General features: G+C 43.9%; 1 protein-coding gene across 1 annotated transcript in view; it reads left to right on the top strand.

Moving 5' to 3' along the window:
- Window positions 1–2,577: 2,577 nt before the first annotated feature.
- The window catches only part of LOC311144750 (GTPase-activating protein and VPS9 domain-containing protein 1-like), a 29,021-nt gene continuing 16,495 nt past the window's right edge, over window positions 2,578–15,103 (top strand). The window contains exons 1-11 of the mRNA XM_084180850.1: window positions 2,578–2,757; window positions 8,675–8,887; window positions 9,342–9,609; window positions 9,806–10,381; window positions 10,549–10,632; window positions 10,762–10,896; window positions 11,416–11,605; window positions 13,480–13,637; window positions 13,802–13,931; window positions 14,382–14,507; window positions 14,602–14,775. Of these exons, the coding sequence (XP_084036976.1) occupies window positions 8,703–8,887; window positions 9,342–9,609; window positions 9,806–10,381; window positions 10,549–10,632; window positions 10,762–10,896; window positions 11,416–11,605; window positions 13,480–13,637; window positions 13,802–13,931; window positions 14,382–14,507; window positions 14,602–14,775 (2,026 nt within the window). The 5' untranslated portion in view covers window positions 2,578–2,757; window positions 8,675–8,702. The remainder of the gene's footprint in view (window positions 2,758–8,674; window positions 8,888–9,341; window positions 9,610–9,805; window positions 10,382–10,548; window positions 10,633–10,761; window positions 10,897–11,415; window positions 11,606–13,479; window positions 13,638–13,801; window positions 13,932–14,381; window positions 14,508–14,601; window positions 14,776–15,103) is intronic.

The following is a 15,103-nucleotide window of genomic DNA, read 5'->3' as shown; positions in this document are numbered from 1 at the left end:
TTTTTGTTGCAGTAGCGTTGTTTTTATCCTGTTACACTGAAAATAGTTTGATCTGCATGTAAAATGGTCATACTGTATTTACAAGTCATTATTTCGTTTTGAATCCCTGTTTAAACAAGGTACTGTCTGTGTTGATACCACATGAACTGGGTTGGGTTGTCAGGCACAAATCATTCACAATTATCTACAAAAATACCACTGCCTGGCTGAATATAACTGAGAGAGGCACTACTATTAAGAACATTTCTAAAGTAATCTAGATTAAAGCTTCATAACATAATTTTGCTTGAAATGTAGAGCTCCACTAGTGTTCTACGTGTTGAAGCTGTTCTCAGCAGCTGTAATTTATCAAAGAATACCGACAGTTGTATTTCTGCACATGCTTCATTATATCCTGAAAATATTTTAATATCAAAGAATCTCTTGAAATTGCAGTGCTGTGCCAGAGTCTGGGTATACATCTTAGTTAAGATTATTAATATCACTGCTGATAATAATGCTTTCATTATGCCTACTCATGGATAAAAAAATCTGGTGTCTACACCTATGCTCTGAATCCCCTCCCCCCTTGAGTTTTGTTTTAGGCATTAATTGCATCCTCTTTCATCACTTTATTAACATTCTATTGATTCTACACTGCTAAATTCACTGTAACATGCTTGATAACTTGTTTGATAGTGGCCTTCAGTAGAAAATGCATTTGACAGAAAGCAATGTGTGGATTTGTTTTATAAGGCTTGACTCTTGACTGTAAATTAATGTGGTGCATTTGCTTGACATTGCAAATGAATATTTATTTTGCTTAAAGCATGTTATTTATATTCAGGTATTTTAAATATTGATTATGCTTATGAAAAACTGACAATGGTTATAATAAACTGACATTCAATTCTTGGAATTGTAATATTATGTTTGAAGAATAAAATACTAGTACTATTATTGTTGGTTGAGAAAATACAGAAAGAGCAACCTTCATATTTGAACAGTAACATATTAGTAATGACAAGCTGGAGCTTTGAGCTGCTAAAAGCTTCTATTGCACTTGAACATAAATTATACAGAATGTCTCCAATGCATCTAACCACACAGCACTGAAACAAGCATGTTATGTTTCCATTGATAGAGCCTGACAAATCTAAGGTTGATCTTTTACACCATATTTCCACCTGCAAGATGTTACCCAGTTTTCTATTTTGTGATGTTTATAACCTATGTATAATAAACAGAAAATATAGACTGACCCTTCTCTTTGCATTTCTCTTCTAGAGTAAACCACAAAGAGCCCTGTATTGAGCCATCTCAAGGCTCTTAAGTAAACCATACAGAACACTAAAACAATGATCATACAATGTGATCAATTGACCAAGTATTTAGTCTTTCCCCTTTTTGTTGGTCTTACAAGCTACGGCAGTGTCTTTTGTTGATGGTCTCTGTGTGTTGTTCCAGTTTCACCAAATTAAGCACAAGTAGATGGGAAGTCTGTAATTATTCACACTTCTATCAGATAGCCCTGAAGGACATTCGGATGACTTCAAGACTGATGAGCCATTGGCACATCCTCTTCTAACTGATGCATAGACAGACTGTAAATCAAATCAGCCATGGCACATCCTCTGAACTTTAGCCATGGCACATCCACTCCATTACAGACAAAGACAATACAGATAGTCATTTAAATGGTTAATCAATATTCTATTGCCATGTTGATAGTGCCTCGTTAATTGCCAACAGACACTATCCCAACACGATAGCGCACCACCCTGCAATATGCAGGTATGTGAGAAACCAGCACTAATTCTGCTGCTCTTGAAACAGACATCTCAATATTCTTACGTAAGACAGTGCTGTTGCCTATCTTTGTTTTTCTTTACAAATGGAGATTGATGGCGAGAAAAACCTGGAGACAAGTCATTTTGAAGAGTATATATGAACTCATGGAACTTGACTGCCACCTATTGATGAAATCTAGACATTGCTAAAGTGGCAAATCAGGAAAGTGAAATTACTGTATTTCATATTATTTGAAAACCTAGTTTGTAGTTTATAGCATACAAATCTGAGCTGCATTTGTAAAAATAGTATGTTTTCTTTGTGCAGGTAGTATGCCTAGTTTGAACAGTAGTGATGGCTCCTACACAAAACAAAAAAGTGGGCTTGTCATAGACAAGGATTTTATAGATTTTGCTTCCCCAGCCTTGACATGAAAAGGTCAGGGACGCACCTCAACCACCTTGAGTCTCCAAGAGCATCATATGCCCAGTTCACATATCCTCCTGACCCAGCAAAAAAAGTAAACAAATATATTTGTTTAATTGTATGTGCAATGTAGAGGAATCGGTTATTAGTAAATGTGATTTTTTTTACATTACAGTAAATGTGTACAGTCAGTAAGAAAACATTGTTTAGCATCCTGATGTCTACTACAGACATTTATAAACAAGCTCTTATTAAGGTCTTGTAAATGTAAAAATAAAAAATAATAACAATAGTTAGAAAAACTCACCAAACTACTCAGGGCTGAGATTTTTACTTACTAAAATATCAGTGGCCCAGCGCGCATGCGGGTGGAGAGCGTCTACTCTTGATGACAGCAGATGACAGCTGACTGAGCTAGCTAGCGCTTTGACGAAAAGGGGAGATCAGGAACGGTCTGGAATAGATATATCTAGCGATTTAACCCGTTAGATTGCTTACTGAAATTATTTCACGGTTATAGGGATTCCATAAACAACTGGTATACTATCAACAACTTGTTTGGTAAGTCATCGAATTCGTGTTATAGCTAACGCGAGCTAGTTCTTTTCCTCGCTGGCCTTCTTCAGCTAACGTTAGCTAGCTACTTCTTGGATGTCCTCCGTGATTGAACGCTATTTTCTTCCACAACTGGCGTGCCTGGCCTACCCGAGCAACATGGACATATCCCACCGTAGCTCGATGTTTGACTAGTAACAGTACTGCCAACATTTGAAGTTGGCTATGTCGCTAGCTAACGTTACTTAACCAACGTCAACGAGCTACAGTAAGCCAGTTAACGTTGTTGATAGCTAGCTAGGTACAGTAACGTTAGCCATGCTCTCTGTGATAGCTCGGTACGTTAATTAGTTAGCTATTTTGATTGTAAACTAGTACCTAGGCACCTAGCAAACTAACTTACGCTATAGCGACCTACTTAACGTTAGTTAGGTAATTAGGTAGTTGGCTAGATAGCTAGATAGCTAACCAATGCGCCTCTAATAGCAAGCTTTCTAGTTAGATTGCTAGCATTTCACTGTTAACGTTTGCCAGTATGATGATATGAAGCTAGCTAACTGTTTACAACACAGGCCGACGATGACACATTAGATACTATTAGTAACTAACGTTAGTTAGTTAAACTAACAATTCCGCAAGATGTCTACTGTTGCAACAGTGAACAAGACAAGGCTGGGGCCCTAAAAATGACTAGACTGGAGAGTTGTCTTGGTTGCTTGAATAATTAACTAGCTAGCTAGCGAACGGTAGTCGCCCATTCCCTTACCCACCTGATCCCCTATATTAGGTGTAGAATTGAGCCCCACCCAATGCAGGGGCCATGACTATCCACGACTGTAGGGTAGGATGATGAACCATAGAAAACTTCAGACGTGTGTGTATCAAGTGGGGCTCAAAGGTTTTCAAAACAGGATGGTCACAATTTATGTTGATTCAGGAATGCACTTGACCTTTTCATTAGGCAAATTGTTAGAGCCAAAACATGAATACATCTCAATCACTGCAAATTAAGATTAGAGTGTACTCTTAGCTTCTTTTATTTATTCTTGAGTTAAAGTGTTCTACCAGAAATTGGATATCATTCAGGTTCCTTTGAATCTCAACTGCCCTTGCCCCTGCAGTACTAGTAGTGTTGTTTCGAGACAAGGTTGAAGTTTTGGCAAGGTCAGGAGTTAGGATGTTGAACACTCCAGAGCAGAGGATCAGGATGTCTCATTCAGTGTAGGAGTGCGCTGTCAGGCTTTGTCTTCCTGGCAGGCAGCATTTGGCCTACATTTAGCAAAAAAGATTTTGAGCATACATCTGTCAGTGAAGGTGTTGATTTTAGACCTACAGAATTTTCCTTTCCTTATATTTGGAAGCTACTCATTTGCTCCCACCTTTGAACTTAAAGCATCTCTAGATATTTCATGCTAGCACTGCTTTGACCTACAGAATGCCCTCCTTTGGGTATGGTTGTGTAAGAGGAAGCGTTTACTAATTTGTCATCCCTGGGATCAGATAGCCTAACCCAAGTTTGTAGGCATTGATGACAGGACTAGGGTTATTTTGGGTAAATAAATGAAACTAGCTCCAGTAGGCTAATCTTTTTTTAGCGTGAACTGTATTACTATACTGTATTGTATTATACCTTATTATATGGACTGGAATTACGCACATCGTTCAAACCATGATAAAGCAGGGAGAGAACATGTGATTCTGGTGCAGCACATGCGGCCCACAAAGTTACAAGTATAGGCTAGCGAATTTGATTTTAATTTTGAAATATAATAGGGCCTATTTGTATAATTAGTAGGCTGACTCGTATATACATTATATATACAAAAGTATGTGGACACCCCTTCAAATAAGTGGATTCGGCAAGTTCAGCCACACCCGTTGCTGACAGGTGTATAAAATTGAGCACACAGCCATGCAATCTCTATAGACAAACATTGGCAGAAGAATGGCCTTACTGAAAAGCTCAATGACTTTCAACGTGGCACCGTCATAGGATGCCACCTTTCCAATAAGTCAGTTAGTCAAATGTATGCCCTGTTAGAGCTGCCCCGGTCAACTGTAAATGTTGCTATTGTGAAGCGGAAACATCTAGGAGCAACAACGGCTCAGCCGCAAAGTGGTAGGCCACATAAGCTCACAGAACGGGACCGCTGAAGCACGTAGTGTGTAAAAATCGTATGTCCTCGGTTGCAACACTCAGTACCGAGTTCCAAACTGCCTGTGGAAGCAACGTCAGCACAAGAACTGTTCATCGGGAGCTTTATGTAAGGGTTTTCCATGGCCGAGCAGTCGCACACAACTGTAAAGTTTGGTGGAGGAGGAATAATGGTCTGGGGCTGTTTTTCATGGTTTGGGCAAGGCCCCTTAGTTCCTGTGAAGGGAAATCTTAACGCTACAGCATACAACAACATTCTAGACGATTCTGTGCTTCCATCTTTTTGGCAACAGTTTGGGAAAGGCCCTTTCCTGATTCAGCATGATAATGCCCCCATGCACAAAGCGAGGTCCATACAGAAATGGTTTGTCGAGATCGGTGTGGAAGAACTTGACTGGCCTGCACAGAGCCCTGACCTGAACCCCATCGAACACATTTTTACATTTACATTTTAGTCATTTAGCAGACGCTCTTATCCAGATCGACTTACAGTTAGTGAGTGCAAACATATTTTATTTTTTCATACTTTCACACCTTTGGAATGAATTGGAATGCTGAATGCGAGCCAGGCCTAATCGCCCAAAATCAGTGCCTGACCTCACTAATGCTCTTGTGGCTGAATCACTGATGTTGGGTGATTAGGCCTGGCTCGCAGTCGGCGTTCCAATTCATCCCAAAGGTGTTCGATGGGGTTGAGGTCAGGGCTCTGTGCAGGCCAGTCAAGTTCTTCCACACCGATCTCGACAAACCATTTCTGTATGGACCTTGCTTTGTGCATGGGGGCATTGTCATGCTGAAACAGGAAAGGTCCTTCCTCAAACTGTTGCCATAAAGTTGGAAGCAGAGAATTGTCTAGAATGTCTTTGTATGCTGTGGCGTTAAGATTTCTCTTCACTGGAACTAAGGGGCCTAGCCCGAACCATGAAAAACAGCCCCAGACCATTATTCCTCCTCCACCAAACTTTACAGTTGGCACTATGCATTGGGTCAGGTAGCGTTCTCCTGGCATCCGCCAAACCCAGATTTGTCCGTCAGACTACCAGATGGTGATGTGTGATTCATCACTCCAGAGAATGTGTTTCCACTGCTCCAGTCCAATGGCGACAAGCTTTACACCACTCCAACCGACGCTTGGCATTGCACATGGTGATCTTAGGCTTGTGTGCGGCTGCTCGGCCATGGAAACCCATTTCATGACGCTCCCGACGAACAGTTATTGTGCTGACGTTGCTTCCAGAGGCAGTTTGGAACTCTGTAGTGAGTGTTGCAACTGAGAACAGATTATTTTTACACGCTTCAGCACTCGGCAGTCCCGTTCTGTGAGCTTGTGTGGCCTACCACTTTGCGGCTGAACCGTTGTTGCTCCTAGATGTTTCCACTTCACAATAACGGCACATACAGTTGACCGGGGCAGCTCTAACTTGGCAGTAATTTGACGAACTGACTTGTTGGAAAGGTGGCATCCTATGACGGTGCCACGTTGAAAGTCACTGAGCTCTTCAGTAAGGCCACTCTACTGCTAAAAAATACCTACAAAGTAGTTGTAGGACAGGCACAGGGTAGCCCTACTAGATGTGACAAACAGCCTCTGTGTGGGAACTCACGAGTGAAAGAGACAAGGGTCTCTTATTAACATTTTTATTGTGCTGTCCAGCACTCACTATGCCTGAGCTTCGGTGATGTAGCCTAGTGAATAATTTCTCATATCCTCATTCTGACTGAAGTACATTAGGATAGGCTATTTGCTACCACCACCACTACCTCACTTTCAGCTACCCTGCTTACCCTGGTTTCATTTTCATATTTGTAATTTCCTAATTATCTAAAACAAAATATCTGCAGGATTAAAGCTGATCTACCCCCTAAAAAAAATGTTTAAAAAAAGACACAAGAAAATGCAAAAAAATCAGACTATCTTATGTTGTCAATTGGATATGGTGGTGCTGGGGCTGGATTGCTGGAATAGGCTGGGTAGAGTTTTGCAATGTCTCTTTTGTGGTGTGTGTGAGCTCATTCTGAGAGGAGGTGATTGTAGGGAGGTGCAGCATGCACCCCAAGGCATTGCACACAGGAGCTGGTAAAATGTCTGCAGTCCAACGGAAGAAGGCCTGACAAATTTCAAAGGGACACAGCCCTTGATGCTGCGGCTCAGCTGTTGGACTAGGGCAAGGCACTGGCGTGGCGTACAGTACCACAGATAATAAAACAGGAGTGGTTAACCTGCTCATGCAAACAGTCCTATTTTATCTCATGTTGAGGGGAAGTGAAAAGGGGACTTTGTGTTTTGAGTTTCGTGTGCCTTTAGAAAGTGATTCCTTTCTGTATGTCTATAAAAAGCACGTTGTTCTGTTGGCCTGTGTTGCATGTTCAACTGAGGAAATGTTTGGGCTGTGTTCCAAACACCTCCACAAATGTGCTGTGTGGTGATCTGCATCACTGGTTCAGGTGCTTTTCAGTTTGTCAGATAGTTTGCTTCACAATGATTCCTTGTTCTGAGCCTAAGCATCATGTACGTAATGTTCGGAGGGATGGCTTTGGACTGAGAATTCTATTTCTAGCCTACCTACAGCTAACTACCTTCATTCTGTCTCGCACACACCCACCTGTTCCTTTCCCCACCACCTACAGTGGTTTTTCTTCTGCTTTAGAGTTCCCCTTCCTTTTCCATTACTTACTTATTAGGTAGGTCTACTCAACAAATCTTGAACTCGGAAACTGCTTTACCCGTACCAGGCCACAGGTCCTACAGTACCGTCTGTCTGTCTGTCTGTCTGTCTGCCCTAGACCTACACCCTTTACTTCCACACAGGACTGTGACAAATGTAGTCTACTCGTTCAAGAGCATACGGCACATGCATCTTCTCATGGACTGGTACACTAAGTTGGTCATTAATCTATTGACAGAAGTTTATTTATTTAGCTGAGATCGCACAGTGTCTTCATGTTTCCAGAAAACTCCACAGTGGCCAGTCCATCATTTGGATTTAGCCTACTAAAGGAACACAGAGACTTTCTTGTGTGTTACCGATGATTAACCTTGCTTATCTGGCATGCCATGGTTAAGAAAATGCTTCTAAGCCTCATCAAAATATTTATGTTTCAAACCACATATACATTTATTCTGTTTAATAATATCAAGCCTTTGTAGTTGTATGCAAGCTCTGAGGCAGGGTTCTCTGGGCTGCTCTCACAGGCCTTCCAGCCTCACAATCTTGTCTGTTTTCCTTGGTAGCAGCCATCCACAAAGAACCTTTTGTGTCAAAGAATGCTCTAGGAAATAATTAAAATTTCATGCATTCTGTCTGGTTTGTGTTTGTGTGTGAAGGAAAGGGAGACTAATATGATTTGCATATTCTCTTGTGCTGTGAATAATGCTAGTACCAGACGCTTGTGTGAGTGAGAGTAGGGGCATGCTATTGTTTAAAAGCCCCCCCCCCCCCCCCTTGCTTTCAATCTCAGCCAATGGAAGTGTTTCTGCCTTCTCTTGACTACTGATGCTCTACTTCCCCTGTCAGTGTGTGAGCTAGGATTCTGCCAACCATGCCTCCACAGGAAACATGGCCTTTCCTGCTCTTCCTCAGGATTCCACTCTGAGATATAAAAATGATACATTGTCCTCACTTGTAAATCTACTCCAAACTGCCCTGTATGTAGCTCTGTCCTGACTGTCTAGTACTCATTCTCTCTCCAACAATGTCAATACCATCCTCATCATTACCATTTATTTCCCAGCGTGACTGATCTTCCTCTTCTCTCACTCTTCTGCAGTATTTTACCTCTGAGTGAGCTGGTAAAGATGGTGAAGCCAGACATCCACACTCTGGCCCACCACCTGAAGCAGGAGCGACTGTATGTGGCTTCAGAGAAGCAGCTGATCCAGCGGCTCAACGGGGATGTGCTGAAGACTGCTGAGAGGCTGTACCGTGCTGCCTGGATCACCAAGCAGCAGAGGATCAACCTCGACCGTCTCATCCTCACCAGGTCAGCATGGGGCCCCCACAGCTATTGTTACCAGGGCATTTCAATGAGATTGATCCAATTGTAGAATAGAAACTGTTCTAATAGGAACTCCCCCATTTTAAAAAGGCGTTTTGAATTGTCCTCCCCTTGTTTGCACTCGGCAGTGTGACCTTTAGTGAACTGTAGTGAACTAGTAACTTAGTAGTCCTGAAGTAGGATCCCACCATATTAAACTGTCTTATCTTCCTGATGTGATCATGTTGGTTGTTGTAAATCCTGCCAAATACAAACACGGTGCATGCCAGAGCCAGCTGAGCACTATTTAGGCCAAAAGGGAAATGGCAAGGAATCCTGTAGTCCTGTGATCAGCAAGTATGTCATACAATTACATGTCACTCCAACCAGTAATCAACAGCTCTCTGTGGCTCACTGGTTTGTGGAGCTCTCGTAGTAATTAAAGCTCCCTGTCCTGTAGTGCTGAGGCCTCCCCGGCCGAATGCTGCCAGCATGCCAAAGTGCTGGAGGACACGCAGTTCCTGGACGGCTACAAGACTCTGGGCTTCCAGGAGAGCATCTACGGGGAGTTCCTGGGTCGGGTGCGCGAGAACCCCCGGCTGTTGGCCTCCTGCCTGGTGGCTGGGGAGAGGCTGAACCAGGAGCACATACAGGGGGTCATTTACACGGTCTTCACCTCACTCTATGGCAACTGTATCATGCAGGAGGATGAGCGCTACCTGCTGCAGGTGAGCAGCCTGGACCTCTTCTGACACTTATACTATAAACATGCTAGTCACACACAGCCAATAGCCACATGCACTCACCAATCAGCAGCCACCTGTTATTTAATACTATTACCTATCCCCATAGGTAGTGTGATGAGGCCGTTTCTGACCTCTGTACAGCTAAAGCTGATGATGCTGCGGTTTCTATCAATTCCAGGTCCTCCGCTACTTGGTGGAGTTTGAGCTGAAGGAGAGCGACAACCCTCGGCGGCTGCTGCGGCGGGGCACGTGCGCCTTCAGCATCCTCTTCAAGCTCTTCTCCGAGGGGCTGTACTCTGCCAAGCTTTTCCTCACCGCCACCCTCCACGAGCCCATCATGCAGCTGCTGGTGGAGGACGAGGACCACCTGGAGACGGACCCCTCCAAGGTGACAGAGCGCTTCACGCCAGCCCAGCAGGAGCGCCTGTTTGGGGAGAAGGGCTCGGTGGGCTACAGGCAGAAGGTGGCGGCCGCTGTGGAGGCCAACGAGGCCAAGCTGGTGACCCTGGTCAACAAGTTCATCGGCTACCTGAAGCAGAACACCTACTGCTTCCCCCACAACCTGCGCTGGATCGTGTCTCAGATGTACAAGACGCTGTCGTGCGTGGAACGGCTGGAGGTGGGAGAGGTGCGAACCATGTGCACGGACCTGCTGCTCACCTGCTTCATCTGCCCAGCCATAGTCAACCCCGAGCAGTACGGCATCATCTCAGACGCCCCTATCAACGAGGTGGCCCGCTTCAACCTCATGCAGGTCAGTGGACGACCCAACAGACTCATACATCCACACTACTCTTATACATGCATGGACATTGACAGCTTATTGAGTACGAATCCTATTTGAACTGTTAGATAATAAGATAAAATATTGTTACCTTGCTTTCCCTTGTATGTATCCTAATCATTATCTTTGTCCTGTAGGTAGGGCAGCTTCTTCAACAGTTGGCAATGGCTGACGATGATGGAGACCCCAGGAGGAAAAACAGTTTGGCCAAGTTCGATAAGGTAAGATCCTCAAACACACATCTTAATATGGAACCGGTTTTCCCATGGGGTAGCTTTTATTACGTTTTCAATACATGTTTTGCTTCTTGTCTTATTATTGAAGTTGCCTGTCTGGTTGTGTCACCTCAGAGCTGTGTAGCTGCCTTCCTGGATGTGGTAATCGGAGGGAGAGCTGTGGAGACACCGCCCATGTCCTCCATGAACCTACTAGAAGGACTCAGCAGGACTGTGGCGTACATGACACACAGTCAGCTGCTCTGCCTGGTACGCTGCTGACCTGACTGTTTCAGTCTGAATGTTGTATGGCTTATATTGTAGTTAGCCTAGAACAGTATGCAACCATGTTTTAGACAGGCAACAGTAAACGTTCCTATGTTACAGAAAGTGAACTTGACATGCCCAGGCTTGTCAGACCAGAAAGACATTTCACACAGGTTGTTGAGAGTGCTGTTATGTCTCAAGGACTGGGAATTACCGTACTATACTGAAGCATACAAAGTATTACCACATACTCCTGGAATTGCAGTGCAGTGGCTCCTCCCTTAGTTACCTTTCCTTATAACATTAGTGCGATAATCAACAATTACCCTAGCTGTATTCTATTGGCATGTCTCAAGCCCCACTTTTAGTTTCATTGTGAAGAAGAGTCCTGTACTTGTCACCCGTGGCATAAATTCTCCACCAGCGTAGCTATTCATGCATTATTAAAAATGTAATTTAATTCCTCATAGAAACTAGGATGTGAGAGTATTAAATGAAGTAATTAACTCCTATGGTGTTCAGGTGGACTTTGTACGGAGTGTGATGGCAGGGGACCACCTCCGGGAGGAGGAGCATATGCTCCTGGAGACCCTGCTGGCTAACGTGCCCCAGTCCCGCACGGTGAAGAGCAACAGTCTGGAGCTCACCCCCTCCAACACCCCACAGCTCTCCCCAGCCACTACCCCCGCCAACAAAAAAAACAGGAACATAGGTACCTACCTCCTCGGCTGTTGTTAGTGTACACCTGCAGCCACCGGCTTTCTGACAGAGAGAATTACCTACTGCATAATGATATACGTGGTTTATCTCCAGTACTTGTTATTCCCATTATAGCATTGCACCAGTTGGAGAGTTCAGTTTGAAATTACACTGAAACCAGCCTTTTTATGTACTAACTGCAGGTTGTTTCATTCATGGTAATAAATAAGTAGGTGAAGTAGCTAGAGTTGTAATGGCTGCAGAAAGCCCCTGTTATGTAGGAAGCTAATGAGGTTCTGGGCCTGTTCTACAGGTAATTAGCAGTCTCTAGATTGGAGATCCATTACACAAATGACAACCAATTAAATTACAAAATATAAATGGACCCTTTTTAATTGGTATGGATGGAGAAATGTATACCTTCTTCCGTCATTAGGAATAAATCAATTAAATGTGACGGAAACAACATCCTCCTCCATTTGAAATAAGCCACTTTAAGGTGCCCTATTGAAATGTGAACCTTTTCGATTTTAAGCTGTTTTACACAGTTGCTTGCTACTCGCCCTGTATTCTCTCTGTCGCCCTCAACCTTCTTCCTCCTTTCCTCCTTTGCTGCCTGTGATCGACCAGGACAACAGTTAGCAACTTCCTGGGACTCCACAACCACCACCCTGTCTGCTCACATTCCATTAGTTACCCCTTTTGGTGGGTAGCATGGCAGCCCTGTGAAGCTGACTAGAACTAAAGCGTGTTTGTGCCACCTAGTCATGTGCCACTGCCAGTCACAGACACACAGTACCAGCCATGCTCATAGCCATGGTCCCTGCTGCAGTCTCACTGCTTCACCACCAGATAGAGCTAGCTGCTAGATGTGCTCTTGTCACCATGCCTTTTCACCATTTACATTTACGTCATTTAGCAGACGCTCTTATCCAGAGCGACTTACAGTTAGTGAGTGCATACATTTTTCATACTGGCCCCCCCGTGGGAAACGAACCCACAACCCTGGCGTTGCAAGCGCCATGCTCTACCAACTGAGCTACACGGGGCCTTATATGCCTGCTTTGGCCTGTGCTCTAGTCTTGTAGACCTCGTTTATACCCGGTTCTCTGCTGCTTGTTTTCACTCACGTGGTAAATTATATTATGTTTAAAGAAACATGCTTTTGGCTAAAGAGAAGATTGAAGTCAGACATGTTCTGTTTTATTGCTGATGTTGGGATCTTACATTCCTCTGCAAAAAGCAATGCATCATAATTACCATACAGAGCACGATCAGGTCAGTCATTAGAATGGTATGCATGCCACGTGCTGATTGGGATGTGGAGTGTGGTTGCTTCACTGCGTCTCGCATGCACTTGTGATTTGTGAACCTTATTGGATGCACTCATGGACCTGTATTACACTGGACGGGTTACACAGCACACGTTATCTAAGCAGGGCCTAGCAAAATATCCAGTTTCTATTAGGAAAGATTGATTGATTTAATGATTGAATCCAATTAAGTCAAATTTTTCTGTTCACTGCAATACCTCTTTCACAATGCAAACTGAAAGGTTGGGAGCAGCTAACAGGTTGGGAGCAACTAACAGGTAATCTAAGAAGCAATGCAGTCCATATGTAGTTGTGTATAGGTAGGTGAGTTTTTGCGTTGTTTATAGTTAGTATAGCCTACTTTTTTGCTTTTGTTATTATAGTGTAAGCTGATCCCAGTCTTTTGCGCCCCCTGAATCTCAGTGAGTGAGTATTACAGAGTAACACCTTGTCCCCTGCTACCACTGAATCTCTGTTAGTTAGTAACATCTCGTCCCCTGTCTCCCCTGCTCCCCCTGAATCTGTCAGTGAATGAGTAAAGCCTCATACCCCGTCTGTCTCCCTGCTCCCCCAGCAGCCTCCCGCAGTCGTAGCCGTTCCGAGCTGGCCCAGCAGGGGGAGGCAGAGGCTAGCTCCCTGGAGTCCCTGCAGGAGGTGATGCCAGAGGAGGTGCTGGTGATCTCACTAGGAAGCAGCCCCCAGACCATCCCTGGGATGATGTCAGAGAATGAGGTAAGTAACGAGCCTGTAACATGCACATTATTATGGAGAGTGTATGTGTAATATACACTTGCACACAACAGTGGAAATACATTTGATATAACAGGTATATTTGTCATTATCGGAAGCCCACTTTAAGAGCCAGGATGGCAGTAACCAGTGCTGTTCCCTCTCAGGTGTTGACCATGCAGCTGACTGATGGTTCACAAGGGGACACTCCTGCAGATGACACCAAGCACCATGGCAAGCCAGACAAAACCCTGCGCTTCTCCCTCTGCAGTGACAACCTGGAGGGCATCTCAGAGGGTCAGTGTTCTAACAACCCACATGCCCTGCTGACTTTTTATTTATTTTTATTTTTTATTTATTTCACCTTTATTTAACCAGGTAAGCCAGTTGAGAACAGGTTCTCATTTACAACTGCGACCTGGCCAAGATAAAGCAAAGCAGTGCAATAAAAACAACACAGAGTTACATATGGGGTAAAAAACATAAAGTCAAAAATACAACAGAAAATATATATACAGTGTGTGCAAATGTAGCAAGTTATGGAGGTAAGGCAATAAATAGGCTCAGTAGTTACTACAGCAACACAACAGAATGTTTTCAATTAGGTGTTAATGGCTTTTACACTTAGTAGTTTATATGTTCTCATGAAAACAACAGTAACTGTTCATGTACCACAAAAAGAGGACCTTGTGTAATCTGATGCATTGTAGTTGGAGATGTATAAATGTAATTGTTTTCTTTGCACAGGTCCGTCCAACCGGTCTAACTCTGTGTCGTCTCTGGACATGGAGGGAGAGTCTGTGTCTGAGCTGGGAGCTGGGCCATCAGGGAGCAATGGGGTGGAGGCTCTACAACTGCTGGAGCATGAACATGGTGTGTTGTGAGAAATCATTGTCTGCTAAACCAATGTCAGGGATCATTACATTGAGACGTGATAACATTGTCATTATCCCTGTCACACCCCCAGCCACCACTCAGGACAACCTGGATGACAAACTGCGTAAGTTTGAGATCCGCGACATGATGGGCCTGACAGATGACCGGGACATCTCTGAGACAGTGAGTGAGACCTGGAGCACAGACGTGCTGGGCAGTGACTTTGACCCCAACATGGATGAGGATCGACTGCAGGAAATAGCTGGTAAGATATAGGGAGAATCTCAATTGCATACTCCTCGTACTCTCTCCTCGCCTCCTTCTCAAAATCCATTGGATTTAAAAACCAGAGGTTCCTCCCCTCTGACCTTCTCCTCCAATTGGTTTTGAGGAGGCAAGGAGAGAGGACTTGAGGAGTATGCAATTGAGATTCTCCCATAGACCCAGAGGTCCTTACTACATCAGATAATATGGGACAATACTGCCACCTTTTGGTTTATGGCTAAAACAGCATGTTAAGGCTTCATCAAATCAAATTGTATTTTATTTGTCACATTACATTTTAAATTTGTAGTCATTTAGCAGACGCTCTT

Source organism: Coregonus lavaretus (genome assembly GCF_964263955.1).
Source record: "Coregonus lavaretus genome assembly, chromosome: 17".
Lineage (NCBI taxonomy): Eukaryota > Metazoa > Chordata > Actinopteri > Salmoniformes > Salmonidae > Coregonus > Coregonus lavaretus.
The sequence above is the reverse complement of the archived record's forward strand: the minus strand, read 5'-3'. Positions and strand labels throughout refer to the sequence as shown.